Source organism: Argiope bruennichi, chromosome 2 (assembly GCF_947563725.1).
Source record: "Argiope bruennichi chromosome 2, qqArgBrue1.1, whole genome shotgun sequence".
Lineage (NCBI taxonomy): Eukaryota > Metazoa > Arthropoda > Arachnida > Araneae > Araneidae > Argiope > Argiope bruennichi.
In genome coordinates this window covers 136270422-136287395 of record NC_079152.1, presented here as the reverse complement: position 1 = coordinate 136287395, position 16974 = coordinate 136270422, and the positions used below count along the sequence as shown (strand labels likewise).

General features: G+C 27.5%; 1 protein-coding gene across 1 annotated transcript in view; it reads left to right on the top strand.

Annotated features, from left to right (window-relative positions):
• The window catches only part of LOC129961990 (GATOR complex protein Iml1-like), a 52882-nt gene extending 37423 nt beyond the window's left edge, over positions 1-15459 (top strand). The window contains exons 27-38 of the mRNA XM_056075643.1: positions 390-596; positions 1562-1617; positions 1706-1780; positions 3813-3942; positions 4615-4726; positions 5745-5909; positions 8909-9069; positions 12478-12646; positions 13224-13402; positions 13834-13944; positions 14155-14386; positions 15264-15459. Coding sequence (XP_055931618.1) covers positions 390-596; positions 1562-1617; positions 1706-1780; positions 3813-3942; positions 4615-4726; positions 5745-5909; positions 8909-9069; positions 12478-12646; positions 13224-13402; positions 13834-13944; positions 14155-14361 — 1572 coding nt within the window. The 3' untranslated portion in view covers positions 14362-14386; positions 15264-15459. The remainder of the gene's footprint in view (positions 1-389; positions 597-1561; positions 1618-1705; positions 1781-3812; positions 3943-4614; positions 4727-5744; positions 5910-8908; positions 9070-12477; positions 12647-13223; positions 13403-13833; positions 13945-14154; positions 14387-15263) is intronic.
• The last annotated feature ends 1515 nt before the right edge of the window (positions 15460-16974 follow it).

The following is a 16974-nucleotide window of genomic DNA, read 5'->3' as shown; positions in this document are numbered from 1 at the left end:
AACCGAAGTTTTGATATATGTTAGTGATGTATAAAAATAATTATGTTAATATTAAAAATATAAAAGTGGTAATGATTCAGATTACTTATTGATTAAACTGTGTTAAACATGCTTTTTTCAGAAATAAACTTAATGTTACCTTGGTTATTATTTATTAAAATTTTATTTGAATTTTTGACTGATTTTACATTTTTGTTACTTCTATGATGCCCTCTTTGTTTATTGTCACGATTCATTCTCTTTTATAACATTTTAAAGAAATCATTTATCTGAGTTTTTGTTATAAAGGTTTTTACTTTGTAATATGTAGCATATCAAACAATATTTTCAGCTTGAAAATATTTTATATATAGCCATTGTATGTATTAATTGGGTGTTTAACTCCATAGTTCCCATCAATGCTTCCACCACGTCGATCAAGTATAGGACACGCAAGCCTTGGTGTATCATCTGTTTCATCTTTGAGAGACAGGGTCGGAAGTAACCGAGTACATGATCGCCCTAGAATGCGCAGTAATTCAGCAAGAATGGGAGCTCGTCCAGAGCCTGTGTTACCCACTGGCCGAGTATCGCCTGCTACAGAAGCTGATGGAAGGGTATTGTAACCAAGTTCATCATGTTCTTTTATTTAGTTTGTATTTTTCCATAGAAAAAATGACAAATTTTTCATTTCAGGCAATTAGATGGATAATTTAAATTTTATGTGCAATTCGTATTTCATATGCTAAAACTTATGATGCATATGATACATGAAGATTTGAAACATATTTACTTCATTTTTGTAATCAAGATTGTCATTTTTTAAATTATTTTTGTGTTTTTCTCTTATTTTGATCTGTTTATGTTCCAAAATTATTTGTGTGTGTGTATATATATATATATATATATATATATATATAATATAATTTTCCCTCCAGGTGTAGTTTTTAACTATTTTCTTCTATAACTCGAATTATATCTAGCTTTTGTTCTCTTTTTCCTTCTGAAGCACAAATTTATAAATATAAGGAAATAGCCTGTAATATATCAAAATAGGACAGTTGTTTATATAAGTCCTATGTAATCTTAAAGCTTTAAATAAAGAATCTCAAATAATATCATCCAACTTAAGGAAACTGCAAGGCTGTTTCTTTCCATTTTATATTCTTACCATCCTGGGCAGTATGATAGAGATATGTAATGTTGCTTGTCTAGCTTTTTACCACAATTTCAAAATTTAAATTTTTTAGAAGTTTAAATATGTTTGTGTTTGTTTCACTTTGTATCATGTCATTAATTTTTTCTTAAAAAAAATTACCATTTGAAAATAATTTTAAAGATAATAAGAATAAATGCTTTAGATAAATTTCTGTACCATTTTCTGATTTCAAAATTCATTGAATTCTAAACATTTATTCTCTCATTTATGTTGTCTTTATTATCAAAAACTGCTTAAAAATTATTATAACTGTTAAAAAATTAGAAACATAATTAAAATTAATCTACTAATATTTATTATTCATGAAGAAAATTTATTTAATGATAATAAATGATAGTTTAGTTCATGGATTTTCTTTTACAGATTACCATACCAAAGCCTGAAAGTTCACTAACTAGTTCTAACGAGACTTTTGATGAGTAAGTAAAGTTGTTTTTATCTGTTTTAATTTTTTCTCCTGTTGTTATAAGTTATTTAACTTGGTTTTATTTTTATTATTATTTTTAGTTTCCCAACAGATGTTAAAAAGCTAAGTGAAAGTTCATCTGATAAAGAAATTATTGAAGCCATGAAGAATTCACAGTAAAAAAAAAAAAATCTTTACTCTTATTATTTCATTTTAGACATTTCTTTTTATTAGTATTTCTATCATATTAAGATATCTATTTTACTAGTCATAAGTTTGTGGTATCAGAAAAGTGTAAAGAGTTATTTGTAAATATCTCCTCAAAGCATGCATTCACTTTTTATTTTATTTTATTGAAAGATTCTGAAAACCTGCTAGATCCTTGATAGAAACTTGCCTTATTAATTGCTGTTTATGTTCACCCTATGATAAGCAAGATTAAAGAAGCATGATTTTTCCACTCCTTGCCATCTTTCTAAGATTTTCTATGTTTTTTATTAAAGAAGAAACATTTTAGATTAAGTTATTAATTTTGCTCAATTTTTCTCTTCTGTGTTTTGCTTTGAAAGTGCCCTGAGAATCTATTAAGCTATAAAATGTAAAACTCAAAATTATATAATTAAATATAAAAAATTGAATCGTCCTTTTGCGAATTATAAAATAACATAAATTCATTATATTAAGAATAAAGTATTTTCTTTAGTTTAATGGTCAGAAAGGGGGGGGGGATTCAGAGTGAATAAAGGGATTTTTTTTTCCTTTATTGCATTTGCCAATTGTGTTGCTATCCTTGTTATCTTTGATATACAGGGTGTTTATAAAGTCCTGGACCCATTTTGATGTTTAATAACTCGTAAAATAATAAAGATATAAACAAACTTATGGCATTTATTGATGGAATAACTCATATATTTTCCTTTTCAGGTTTGAATATTTTTACTTTTGTAAATATCGTCTGCACGTGTGGTTATTTTCAGATAATTTCATTTTCCAGTCTAAATATCTGTACTTTTCTAAATATTGTCTTCTTATTAATTGCATTTTTCTCTCTTTTGTTTTTGGCAACTATTGCAATGTTATGTTTACTTTTGATGTGTTTGTTCTATGTAGTACTTTTGTATGCGATGTTTTATTCCAGTGGATATTAAGGAGAATGCGTACACCACAAGAGAAAGCACAGATTTTATGGTGGTTCATAGAAATGAAATCGATAGTGCAAGCACAGAGAAATTTCAGAAGAATTTACCAAAAAGATCCTCCATCCAAAAACAGCATCTTGCGGTGGAAAAAGAATTTTCTAGAAATTGGAAGTATCGAAGATAAGAAACGTTCCAGACGTCCTTGCACAAGTGATTTTGATGTTGAGCGTGTCAGAGAGACATTTTTACACAATCCTAGAATATCTGTGAGATCAGCGGCAACAGAATTGGATATGCCAATTTCGACGGTGTACAAGGTTATTAAGAAAAAATTAAGACTGCATGCATACAAACTTCAAATTGTTCAAGTTTTGGAACCGAACGATAGGCCTAGGAGGATGGCCTTTGCAACAGATATGCTAAGGAGGATAGAAGATGCTGCGGATTTTCTGAAGAGCATAATGTTCTCCGATGAAGCATCCTTTCATGTTTCTGGCATTGTTAATCGCCATAATGTGCGCAAATGGCTCTGTGGATGCCGACATGCTTGTCGCTACCTGGCGTGAAATTGACTATCGACTTGATATTCTCCGTGCGACGAAGGGGGCACATGTGGAAGTTCATTGACAAGGGTCATGAAACTTTTTGAGTCTATTTAACCATTTATGTTATTAATTTTAATCTATCTTTATTATTTTATGAGTTATTAAACATCAAAATGGGTCCGGGACTTTATAAACACCCTGTATAATATATAGATCTCGAATTATATAGAGAATGGATAAAAAAAATATATTGATTTCAAAGACCAACCATGTTGAATTTGTGATTTAAAACATATTTCAATTACTTTTGATATTTTTTGGAACTTAATGATTTTTGCATTAATTTGTTTTGTGCATTGAGCTTTTATTTTTATTTTGATCTGCAACCAATGGCTGTTATGTCTAAGAACAGTACTTATGTTAGTCTTGTTAATGGCTTAACTTCAAGGAAGAAAATCATGTATGCAGAAAAATAAACATGCACTTTTGATATTATTTAATGGAGTCTTTATCTTAACATTTAGAGATGGACTTAACTTTATATCAAAAGTTGGCTGGCCAGCTTATACATTTATAAGTGCAGAAGCTGTTTCTTGGTTAATAGAGCACATTGAAGGACTTTTAGTAGAACAACAAGCTATAAAAATTCTTCAGGTAATTTTTCCAAATTTTACTTTGACAAATTGATCTTTGAAATATATTTTTTGGTTTATGCTAATGTAGAAATCAGATTTAAAACATTTGCACCTTACTGCTTTTATTCATTTAAAGTTTTTCTACTTCAAAAAAGATTTGGTGTAAATAGTGATGAAATGATTGCTTACAACAAGATACAATTTCTTATATACATTGAAGCCTTTGATTTTAGTTAACAGTCAGCTTTTATCTGTTTATATAAAGTAAATGTATTATTTAATACTGAAATATTAATTTTTTTGTGTTGCAAAAGCCATGCTTTGTATAAACTTATCCAAAACAATGTTTCTTGCTTATGTTTATGCATAAAATTTCTATATAATTGTCTTTTTACCAGAATTTAGAAGATTGTTTTAAAAATGCTAAACTTTATATAAAGTACAATGATCAGAAATTTTATTAGTGGTAAATGCTTTTTACTTCTTGATATTGATGCTGCTTTTGAAAAATCATTCAAGTTTTATATCGATATATAAAATATTTGCTTCTGTTAATTGTTAAGTAGAAAAATTAAAATGATCTCAAGAAATTCGATTTATAAAATTCAGAGTATTTGAACCTAAATAAAATGTTTTTCTAATTTTCTACATTTAATACTTTTGACGGCTTGATTTTTTTTTTTTTTTTCAGAATCTCCTGGATAAAGATCTGATTTGTCATGTATCAAGGACAAAATCTCACTCTTTTATTTATGGTTTTTATTTATACTACATAGGGTCAGCAAATGATCAGGATGTAAAAGGTATATGTCATTTAGATTTTATTAGATAAAGAATGCAAAACTTGCATTTTGAATTAGTCTGTTACTTTTCTTTGCTTGAATTGTTCAATAATAGTTTTGAATAATTCAAGTTGTCTGTTACTTTTGGAACGCCAGAAAATAAATTTTTAGGAAAATTCTCACTACTTTTTATTATATCTCTACTGCATGAGAATTCTCTCTTGATCCTAAACACAAAAAACAAGGCATTAAGTCATTTTTATAATTATATGCAAATATTACAATTTTATGAAATGTTTAAAATTAGAATAATATCCTGAATTAGTTTTACTTTATTAATATTAAAAAATCTTAATCCAAAATTATTTGGAACGAGTAATTGACGAAATAATAAAATTGAAATTTTTATACCAGGAAAATAGAGTAATACCAGAATTTTCATTTTCAAATAATAACATTCCTTAAACATAAACATTTTGAATCAAGTTCTTATTGTGTCCATGTAAAAGATGACAGCAGGCTAAAAAAATTCATATTATATTTTTACATTGAGCCATAGAAAAATTACAAAATAACATTGGCAATGCAATTCATCTGGTAACAACCTGTTTTATTTTTCAAGATATCTATATAATAATCACAATTGTATAATAAACTCTTGTATATTAATTGTAATTTATAGTATATTTCATTGTTAACTAATTACTGTGTATCATTAATTATTTAGAATTAAGGAAAAGCAAATTAATAGTTTTGGGGGGGAGGGGGAATGTAATAGTAGGATTTATTACATGTTATGAAAAAATCTTGCTATTGGGATCTGCAGTGTCACAAAATTGTTCGAGTTGTTTTCCAGTTGTTTGATTTTGAGATTGATCTAATTTCTAAGAGTATAGTTTTTAAACATTTTAAGAACCAGTTAAGGTGAAGAAACATTTGTATTTCTTAATTAAGATTAAAAATTCTACAGGATTTTGATTCTTCATCAATGCTCTTTCTCTCTTTCAAAAAATGTGTTTCCAATGTTTAATACATATAGCTTGGGATAAGGATGAGTTGAGTGAGAAAGACGCTATCTATTTATTTGAACGAGAATGGATGGAAGTGGAGCTGAGTCCTTCTTTTTCGGAGCTGCCCACTGTGGAGAGCTATAATTTTCCATCAGATGAAGACATCTGGAGTACTCCTTATTTATCAACAAATAGTAAGTATGAAATTTACAATGCATAATAGTTTTAATATGTGCATGTTAAAATTGTTATGTACCAACTTTACATGTTAGTCCATCAAACCATGATGAATAATTTCTGTACAAGTCGTCAAGAAATTTAATTATGCATTGTTCATCAACATGAATATCATATATTGAAAGCAATTGTCATGAGTAATAATGTTAGTGATGATTTAATTATTAATTTAAGTATGTGCAAGCAATCAACCATGCATTTCAGGCAGTGTTTAAAATTCATATGCATGATTTGCAATGTCAACACGTAGATTCTCAATTTTCGTGTCTGTTCAAATTTGGCAAGAGTGTCAAAAGTATGTATTACTGAAGGGATTTAGATCAGTTTAATGTATATTTTGTATACCAATGATTTCACTGAAAGAAATTCTCTTGTGTAGATTACCACTGTTCATTTATTGCCATTCACATAATGCATATTGATTTTTTTTTAACATTCTTTATCAAGGCATTCTTTCTTTGTAATGTTATTGTTTGAAATTATTAACTCATGGTCTTTAATAGGCTTGCTAATTAGCATTCTCTGGTCACTGATCCTGTTTTTAAATGTACCTTCCAATAATTGGTTAGAACCACACAAGAAATTCATATTCAATTGTGAAATTTCTTGTGGAGCCAAACTGCTTTGGAATATCCTAGTACTTATATGAGCAAATTATTACTGGATAGGCTTATCAGTAATATATCAACTGAAAACATTTTGACATTTATATAGTTGTCATTGAGAATAACCAAATATCTTTCTAATATTTATTAAAATAACTTTTTAAATTACTAACCACTAGTTTGTCTTTAATATTTGTGTCTCTAACAACCCAGAATTTGTCTTTAAAAGTAGTATTGTGATAAATTTGAATTTCAAATTAAATCCATTCCTTTATTTCATTTATTAAATGAAAGTAGTATATAAAGTTGTTCTTTAAATTTTATTAATTATAATTCATTATATTGATTCTTTATTAATATTTTACAATTGCTTGAATCCTTAATAAGTAGGAAATATTGTACTAATATTGAAAATTATATTTATTTGATAGAATCTTAAGTATTTTTCTTTTATTTATTGCTCTGCTTATCTCCCATTTTTTAAAAAATTTATTCTACAGCTTTCAAATTGTGTTATAGAAAAAGAACAATTTTAGAATTTATTTTGTATTTTTACACATACATAACTTGTTTCTTGATTTAAGAAAATTATGCATTTTATAAATAATCTTTCTCTTTCTGGAAAAAAAGAGAATTTTTGAATGTGAAGTTGAAATTTATGAAAATATATAATAAATCATTATTTTATTAGACATATATTCCACAAATTTATTCACAATTCCTACTTATTAATTGTTACGGTTCATACTTTTTGAAACCTGTGTTTCAGAAAAATAAAAATTTGAATAATTTTATAAAATGATATCATATTACATGTCAGAATTGGTTATTTTTATTTTTCAATAATTTTGGAAAAGGGCATCAATCTTAAAAAGCTGTTAAAAAAAACTTGAATTAAACTAGCCCAAAAATATTAAATGACCTAATACATAAATATTAAGTGACTTAATATTTCAAAATGTTTTTTCATTTAAATTTTAAACATATTTTTAAATGATTATTGTTAGTGTTAATTACTGCTTGAATCTTTTCATAACTTTTGAATGTTATTATTTACAATAGCTAATATATTTATTTTTTTTTAGTTTCAGTTTCATTATTCTGACTTAGCTCAATATGTTCTAGTTAGTTATGCAGTGCCAGCCTTCTCTATAAAGGGGCCTAGGTGCAAGGAATCATTTAGGGCCCTAATTTTTTGTAAAGTAAAAAAAAAAAAAAAAAACAACCGAACATGTATTATTAATGCATGATTTTGTTTTTGCTAATATATCAATTACTTCAGAAAAATTACAATTTTTTGCAATTTCTTTTTCGATGCTTAATATAGCAAGTGCATTTAAGTGTTCTAAACACATGCTTGACAGAAAATAATTCCTTATTAATTTTAATTTGCTGAAATAGTGCTCATCATTTGGTATGGTAACTGGCAACGTCAAGAAAAATTTTGTTAATATATTTTGAAATAACTCATTATATTTATTATTATTTATTATGTATTACAATACAATTTTTCTTTTCTGATAATTTTCTTTTTTGAAACCCAGAGCGATATTTTTTGGCACGGACATGTTTATATCTAACAGTATCAGTTAATAGAACGAATTATTAAATTGCTATATGCTATACTATATACGCTATTACCTAATAATAGCATATATAGTATTGATTGTAAATCTACCTTTCTTATATTAATAATATTTGCATACTTGCACTGGACTATAATATATACTGTAAACTTCGTATATTTCCAAATCCGTCGAATGCTCCATTTAAACTTCTTCCTTAATTCTTTTCATTCCGGTTGGCCGGTGAAGAAGAAATGCTGTATGCATTGCTAAGAGTTGATCGTTTAATTTATCTTTGTTTTACTTTTTGTTTGAACAACTTAATATAGACAAACATACACAGATGCACACATAAAATATATTACATTAAATGTAGAAAAAAGTAGATAGTTGATGATTTACAAGTCCATATGAACCCAACCTCATTTTCGACTTCTGGAAGCCGCTATCGCCCAGAAGTCACGACGCTCTGTCTTAACATGTCTGAATGGGATTTCCGTATTCATAAATGAACTTGCCCCCCCCCCTTTTATAGGTGTCACTGCAATCTCTACTAATAACGGCGTTGGTTGACACTCAGCCAGCCACGTGGAAACAAACTTGTATACTTTCAGTATGTGTAAACGCTATTATTGTTCAGAACACTATTTTAATTCTTGATCACAGTGGGGCCCCTCAATCGCGGGTCCCCGGTGATTAGCATCTGCCGCACCCCCCCCCCCCCAGATGGATGGCCTGTAGTTATGATTTGGACTACAGTATTTTAATTGATTCTTTTCTTTTTAGAATTGAAGTTCAAGTCATGCAATATACAGATTGATCAGGGTACTAAGAGTGGCCGGCAAGAATGGGGTCAATTGCGTTATATGAACATATACAGACCATATGAAACTTTTGAACTTGTTGTAGAATGGATGGTTGCCACTGGAAACAAAGCAGCTGAACTAGTATGTACTTCAAAAAATTTTAATTCATTAATTCTTGTTTTTCAATTTATTTAAGCTGTATTTAACTTTGAAATTTGAGTTTGGAAAAAATATTTGTATCCCTATTACTAATAAAGGAGTTTGTTTGTGTTATATGTGTGTTTTCTACAGATACGCGGTTTGATCTACAAGGGGAAAGCGCGGGTTGAAATCTGAGTTCGGGATGAGATTAGTATAATGATAGTTATATGAACATATACATATATAGAATGTTCATTCATGAAAATATTAAAACGCGATGGCCAGTCAATTTCGAGAAAATGGTCCTCAAACTTTTGGAAAAGCTTATATACTAATAACGTGACTCCCGTACGGATGATCACAATGGCGTTGTTTTCTAGGTAACCGTCTCTTATACGGAAGGTCAGTGTTTGAACCTGACTGGGATTTTTTTTTCTTTAATAATTCTTATTCGATTAAAAATTTACAAATACTTTTAATTAATATGTTTTTAATTTTTTGATCCAAAATAAATATTTATTATCGAAATACATAATAAAATTTAAATTTAAAAAGAAAAAAATTATAAATACAGATGCATTTTTTAAAAATAAAATAATTTAAATTTGATTAACTACGTACAGATAGTTTTAATTAATATTTATGCAAAGTCATTATTTTTATGCAAAGATAAATGCTTATTCTTTTAATAAATTATAATTTAATGTTGAAAGGAAAAATAATTAAAAATGTAACATTAATGGCTACAGATAATTTAACTTGCTTGTATCATTTTCAAATACTTGGATTTTAATTATAATAAAGTATCAATTCTACCTCAACGAAGCTGTATTTATATAAAAAATTTAAGGGAGCAGTTGATATTTGTTAAATATGTAAGCAAACGTCCCCAATTACAATAATAATAATAAAAAAAAATAGTAGATAGCAGGTGTTACTTTATTGAATGCGTAGGTAGATGGTTCAAATTTTAATCATTTAAATGCGAACAAAGGCAGAGGAAGTAAAGATTTTGGTGCATCTTATATCGTCCTTTAACTAATTAAAAATAATATAGATACATTTTGAAGTTTAAATGTCTGTGAATATGGATAATGCAAATGTATCGGAGACTGCAGATGAAATTCCGTTAGAATAACTATACAGTGAAGTGTCAAAATTGAGATTAAAAGATGCAGTTGTTTATTATCAAGGATTGTAAGCTGAAAATAATCTTATTGCATCGGAACCTTCTGCTCCAATTTCTAGAGAAGCAATTTTGTTGGGTGAAGAAATTTATCAAAATACTCTTGACATGCTCTCTGAAAAAATTATTGTGTGTGATGACGAACTTGTTCATACAAGTGAAAGATGTGACGAAGAGCTTTTTGAAAATATTGAAGATAATGCTTCATCAGATGAGTATGAATTTGAAGAAAAAGAAAAGAAGTGGATTATATTTCTTTGGATTATAAATTCAAAGCCGTCAACATCGCAAGATTACATCCTACATGGAATCTACAATCATTCCAAAAGAATGGATGCAGTCGTTTAAAAAGGAAAGATTATTTATCCAAATGGGAGGAAGATGTAAGAAACTGAGGAAACATATTTGATAAATATACTATTATCGATTCTTGGACTTATGATCGTTTCGTTGAAGCGAAAGAGAATTTTCAACAAATAACTAAAGGGAATTTACAGCAATGGGCTGTAGCTGCTGCTGGACAATTTTCAGATTTTGAATTCAAAGTTTCCGAAAGAAAAATTCAAAAACAAACACAGCATTCGACAAAAAAATGAAACAAAATTTTTCTCGAAAATAGAAACAGTTACAGTCGAAGAAATCTTGGCTTCTCAACAACTTTTCGAATGCAGACATGAAATCTTATAAATAATTTCAGCAAAGACTATGTTATTAATACTGACCTGATCCTTAATTTTAATCTAACACTTGCCCGTCCTATATATCTCATGTCATTCCCTCTTTTGAAGGATGCCAGTACCAATCTATTTATAACAGGATTCTTTCTGGAAAAGGAAGCAAAATTGTTTTCGTCAGAAAACACGATTTGAAGAAAATGGCCCATTCTTACACGGCACAATATGCGCTCACATTATCTGGCAAAATACTGCCTAAAGTATTTGTATGCCTTCAGGAAGCAACTGGCAACTTTAATCCTCGTGTTGAAAAAACAATAAATCAATTTGTTAAGAATTGTAGAAATGTTATTGTTAAATCTTCAAAATCTGGAAAACTAACAGCAAAATTATATATTGAATACCATAAAAATTGTTTGAAATCTTACGTTGAAAAAGAACAGTTTCTTCTAATTATAGACTCTTGGGCAGGGCATGCAAAATCTGAATCATATGATGAAATCGACCAAGATGATCAGAAAATGCTAATTTGTAAAGCTTTACGAAAAGTTTGAGAACTATTTACTCGAAATTGACTGGCCATTGCGTTTTAATATTTTCATGAATGAACATTCTAAATGTATACTACCTTTATGCTAAATCTCATCCCGATCTCGGATTTCAACCCCGTACACTCCCCTTGCTAGAATTAACATATTTGGGACAGATATACTTCTGAAGGTAAAAATGTATAAAAGAACAATTTTTTTCTTTTAAAAAAATTTTTAATTTAAAAATAATATATATTTTTATATTTTTTGCAATAACTCTTAAAAACATTTTATAAGATTTTTATGCTATTTTTTAAATTGCCGTTTTAATGATATTAATATAGCTGTGAAATTTTTTTCCTGAGATCTATTAATTAAAAAATTTCATAATTTTCCTCAATTGATTTCATTGTTGCTCTGAAATTTGGATATTGTTCATTGTTTCATCAAGTATTCAAGTGATTTTCTTGGATTGTTGGAAGCTAAAGTAAAATTCTGCTTATCTGCACAGTTCATGAAGAATTAAAAAAAAAAAAAAAATGATTTCAGTATTGCTAAAGATGACATGCAATAAGATTTCCTGAATAGTTTTTTTTAAAGATGTTATGATATCATAGGACTTGATTGATTTTGATATATTTGTGTACATAGTGAATAAAAAAAATCTAATGCAATTAAAATGATATAACTCTTATGTATACCCTAGTTTAATGCTTAAAATGAACAAATGAACATAAAATTTATACAGAAAAGATTTACATAAGATTAAATATAAAATATTTCTGGTAGGCTAACTGGTAGCCAAATTGCCATAATTCTGTGCTAAAATGTGTTGAACAAAATTTGATTTTTAAATTGTTAAATTTCATCTGCATATGTTAACATTATAGTGAAATTTTTAATTTAAATGCGTTTTTAATATTTTTCTAATTTCTTCTGTAACTAAAATATTCTTGTAGATTGTCAGTACTTTATTGAATAACTAAGTGAAAAATTTACTCTTCAATTGCTATTTAAGGTCCAGAGCTGGGCTAGGAAGTCCAATCAATATAGTTTGCAGTTGGTGCCAATTCCTAGTGATCCATTTGCATTGCCATTTTCTAACGATTCTGATCCATTACGTGGTCCTATTTTCATACCCCTCGATTTGTCTTGTCTGATGGAAACTTCTGTTCAAGCTTTTGATGGTGAGTCAATATGCTGTTTTCAGCAATAAATCTGCAAGTCTTTAAAATGTCTTTATTTTTATGTTATACTAAATAAATGGGGCAATTGAATAATGATTTGCAAGAGATTAGCAAAATCATTAGTTGTTTAAGGAAGTGATCTTATGATGGTTGAAATATTCATTCAAAAACCCACAAAGTTATATATTGGAAACTGGAATCTAAAAACTAATTATCAAAATGAAGTGAAGTAGTATAAATTTTAATTTATACTAAATTTTAAAGGATATACCTACGTTTATTGGATAATAATAAATTATTATGAATAGTAACTGTAAATTGTGGGAATACCCAATTAAAATAAATCATGTCTAAAAGGCTAAACTAAAAATTAGCATTTTATGAGAAAAATATGAACTATTTTAGTGAGCAATGTTCAATTTTAATATGTTATTGTATGTATATTTTTGTTCAAGGCTAAGTGAGTCAAATTTGTGTATTCAATATTGCAACAATTTGCATTGTACTTTTGCTGAAATTTTATATTGTGTATTTGACTTTCATAGATAATGTAATCATATTTTATTTTTAAATTTAGAGGAAGGACTTTTAAAGCTCCAAGAAAAGATACTTTGCAAATTTGGTTTCATTCCTTATAGAAATCCTGATGCTTCTGCTCCTCCACAGTACGTTCATGTTAGCGGAAGTATGTTTATTATGTTGCCTGTTCGCCCTAAAGAAAGCAAAAAAATTAATGGAAAACACCTCGCAGCAAAGGTATATTCATTTTTATTTTTTGACTTGTTTTTGTTGTTGACAGATGATCATTCATTTCACTTGTCATATTGTCTAAAAAATGTTTAACTAAAGCAGTTGTCTGAAATGTGTGCTTTATGATTAAAGATAATTTTATTATGGGTAATTAAATTAGTTGAAATGGTTCTTTGAACGATTGAATTTTAAATTAGTTCTTTTCTGCAAATTAAAAGAAATTTTTGTAAAAAAATATTTTAAACACTCAATTATTTATTGAAAGCTATTTGTTTTGCTCCTTAAAATCCAAAGAATTCCTTGGAGGCAATGATATGCAATAAAATTTAGGCTTTTTCAAAGTATTATATTGTATAATATTGAATGACATGAAATGCATTTTTGTGTTAACTTTTAATTAGTGCTTTGACTTATGAATGATCTAATTTTACTTTTAGCCATTGGATTTGCATCAAATAAGCAGCCCTCATGATGAATACATCACCAGGCATTTCAGTGGTGTCAAGAATAAGCGCCTTTCCCTTTTGAATGCAGAAACTGATACAAAGGTAATTTTTTTTTTATCACCTAAAACAATTTTTAGCCTTTCTTTGTGAAAGAGGATTCTTAATGCAAATTCATTAATATATCTTGTAATTTAGGATTTGGAGTAATATTTGATCTTTTGGTTTCTACTTTCAATTATTATTTTATTTAATAGCCATCAAATGATTAAAATCATTTTTTTTTCTATTATCTCTTTGTTGTTTTTGCTTTAGATTGGCTTTTTGTGGTCTTGGAATTATATGATAACAAAGAGGTGGAAAAATGCTGGAACTGTCGATGAGAACTTTATGCGCAAAGTGATGCGAGATTTCCGAAGCTTCTGTTTGAATCAAAATTCCCGCCTTGAAGACTTTTGGAAATATTCTGACATGTCTGAATTTTCTCAAGATCATTCCATTGTTATGGATTTAGAATCTTGAATTTGATTTTTAGAATATTTTTAAGGTAAGATTTGTTATTTTTTATTCATTCTTAATTCATTTTTGAAAGTTTTATTGTTCAAATTACAGCTTTGCGAATTTTTTTTTAACCAACACAATAAAATCTTTAAAGTATTTTACATGTTTGAATCTTAACTTATTATATAATTTCTTTTGGTGAAACAATTTCCAGCATTTTAGATGCAGAATGAAATAAGTTGAAAAGTGTAAATATTCTTGAAAAATAATCAAAGTTGCTTCAATTTTAAGATAAATTTTCAGTTTACACAGTTTAATTGGACAAAAAGGAGGAGAAATATAGAATAAGAGGATATTTTGAATATAGCAATCGCTTCTCTTCAGAAGAAGCGATTGCTATGTTTAAAATATAAATAGCTGTATTGTAGCTGAATACATGTCATTTGATTTTCTATCTCTTCTTGGACTAAAACTTTCTGGAGAATCTCTTGATAGGAAGAAGGGATATGTATTCAATACACAATAAAAAAAGTAGTAATTAGTATTTAAAATGCCTTTTTTTTTATTGTACAGTCTGACAAAAAAAAATTGTTTGATGCTTGCAATTGATTATACATTTGCTAGTTATGCCCCTGTATTCATCTGAAGCACAAACGAAAGCATTGGACTAATATGATGAGCTTTTTTAAAATAATTAATAAATAATTCATTTAAGATTATATCAAAAAGCAGAATCTTTTTTTAGAGTTTAGGTAAGCATGTAAATGTGAATATATGCTTACCTAATATATAATACCCAATTTTACATTAATATTGAAGAGATAAGTCATTATTCAATTGTTTTGTTAGTTTTTCAGATAAAAAAAAATGTTTTGTAGTTTAAAAAATTCTAGTCATGCTATCATTGTTTTCTTTTTTTACAGTGATTTTTGAGGTGCCATTGTTTGTTTCAGAAGATTTATATTAAGAAGCATGTTTTTATTTTGTGATACTGTACAGTTTTAATGAGATTTAAAGTGATATATTTAATCAATTTATAATAATGTATATAGCTATTTTTTATAAATATTGCATGAGTAATTTATTTTTAGTAATTCAAATAAATATTAAAAAAAAACACTTTGTGGTTTTTCTTCTAATACATATAATTGTGAGTTGCTACTTCAGTTAATTGAAAATTGTTTTATTTTTCATATTCATAATATAAAAGTATTTGTGAACAATTTGCTTACACAAACAATAGAATTTAATGTTGACTTTTGTTTTGTTTATTAATAAGTTATTTTCACCATTTGAAAATTGCTGCTTTAATTTCTCTCTTCACATGAATGGATGAAGGGAAAACTCAGTATTTCATAATTTTCTTGTGAACTATAAAATGTTTCTTTTAGTAAGTTCCTCATGAATCTATATTCTATCCAATAATGTAATGGTATTGATGATTTTTGCATATATATTCTTATGGCTTGAATAATGTTTTATTGGAGATGAGCAAAACATCAGCTCTCCCTGAACATTGTAATCGAATGTTGACTTTCTGAAAATGTGAGTTTTAAATGATATTATTATTTATCACATTGGTCGATCATAAATTTAATATAAATTTCTATAAATAGCATCTTGTTTAACTAATTATGAAATGGTTGATTTTTTTTAAAACTATATTTTGAAATGTGTAATTCTTGATGGGAAAAACATATTTAATACACACATAAATGCATATTAGGTTTTTTTAGTCATTTTATGGTATATGGGATTTTAAATATGAATTTAATTTTCAATTAAATCATATTAAAGTTTGTAACTCATTAAATTTTTGAAAAAAATTGCTTCGATATATACATTGCCATGCTTCAAAATATATTTGTACAAAGTATGGTGATTTTAAGCGCGATGGCTTGCCCTATGGATAAACAGACACAGGTAATTACATTTTCTTTTTTAATTTTTGTAAAGATAGCTGCACAGGGGATATTAAATACAGACCGCTCTTTTAGATAAAAGTACCATAAAAGACATATAAAAAAATTTTATATTATCTTTTTGAAAGTTTTTAATGAACTTTGCTAAACTTGCCCAGGAAGTAAATATATCCATACTTTAATCACTTAAAAAGAGCTTGAATAAATAAAAAAGAGGAAGTTGCTTGTGTGAAAGTTTTGATTCAATAGAAAAAGAAAATAAATCTGCATTCCATTAATTTTGTCAGGAGTGGAATAAACTGTTGGGTGAGGAGAGGAGACTGGTGCCGATGTTCTTGGGACCTCCTCTAAAATAATAGCATGTTCTATTTCCAATTACTATGTTTTAAAATATGGTTTGAAATGCATTTATACATTTTAATTATAGCTATTAATAATAGTCTTTATAATTGATATATTGTGTATTTTTCATGATTAGTTGAATATATCCAATTTCATAATTAAGATGCATCGATTGGCAGCCAGATTTTATTATTCAAGAATGTTTTGTATATAAATATTACGATTTAATTTCTTCTTCTATACTTCTGTTGCAAAGCTTCATTGATTGACGAAATATGATGGTTGCAATTATAAAGAGTGGACATTGTTTTGGAATTTGCCTTGATCCCCATTTAATATAGGTATGCCTTTGTATTAAATGTTGCGGTAG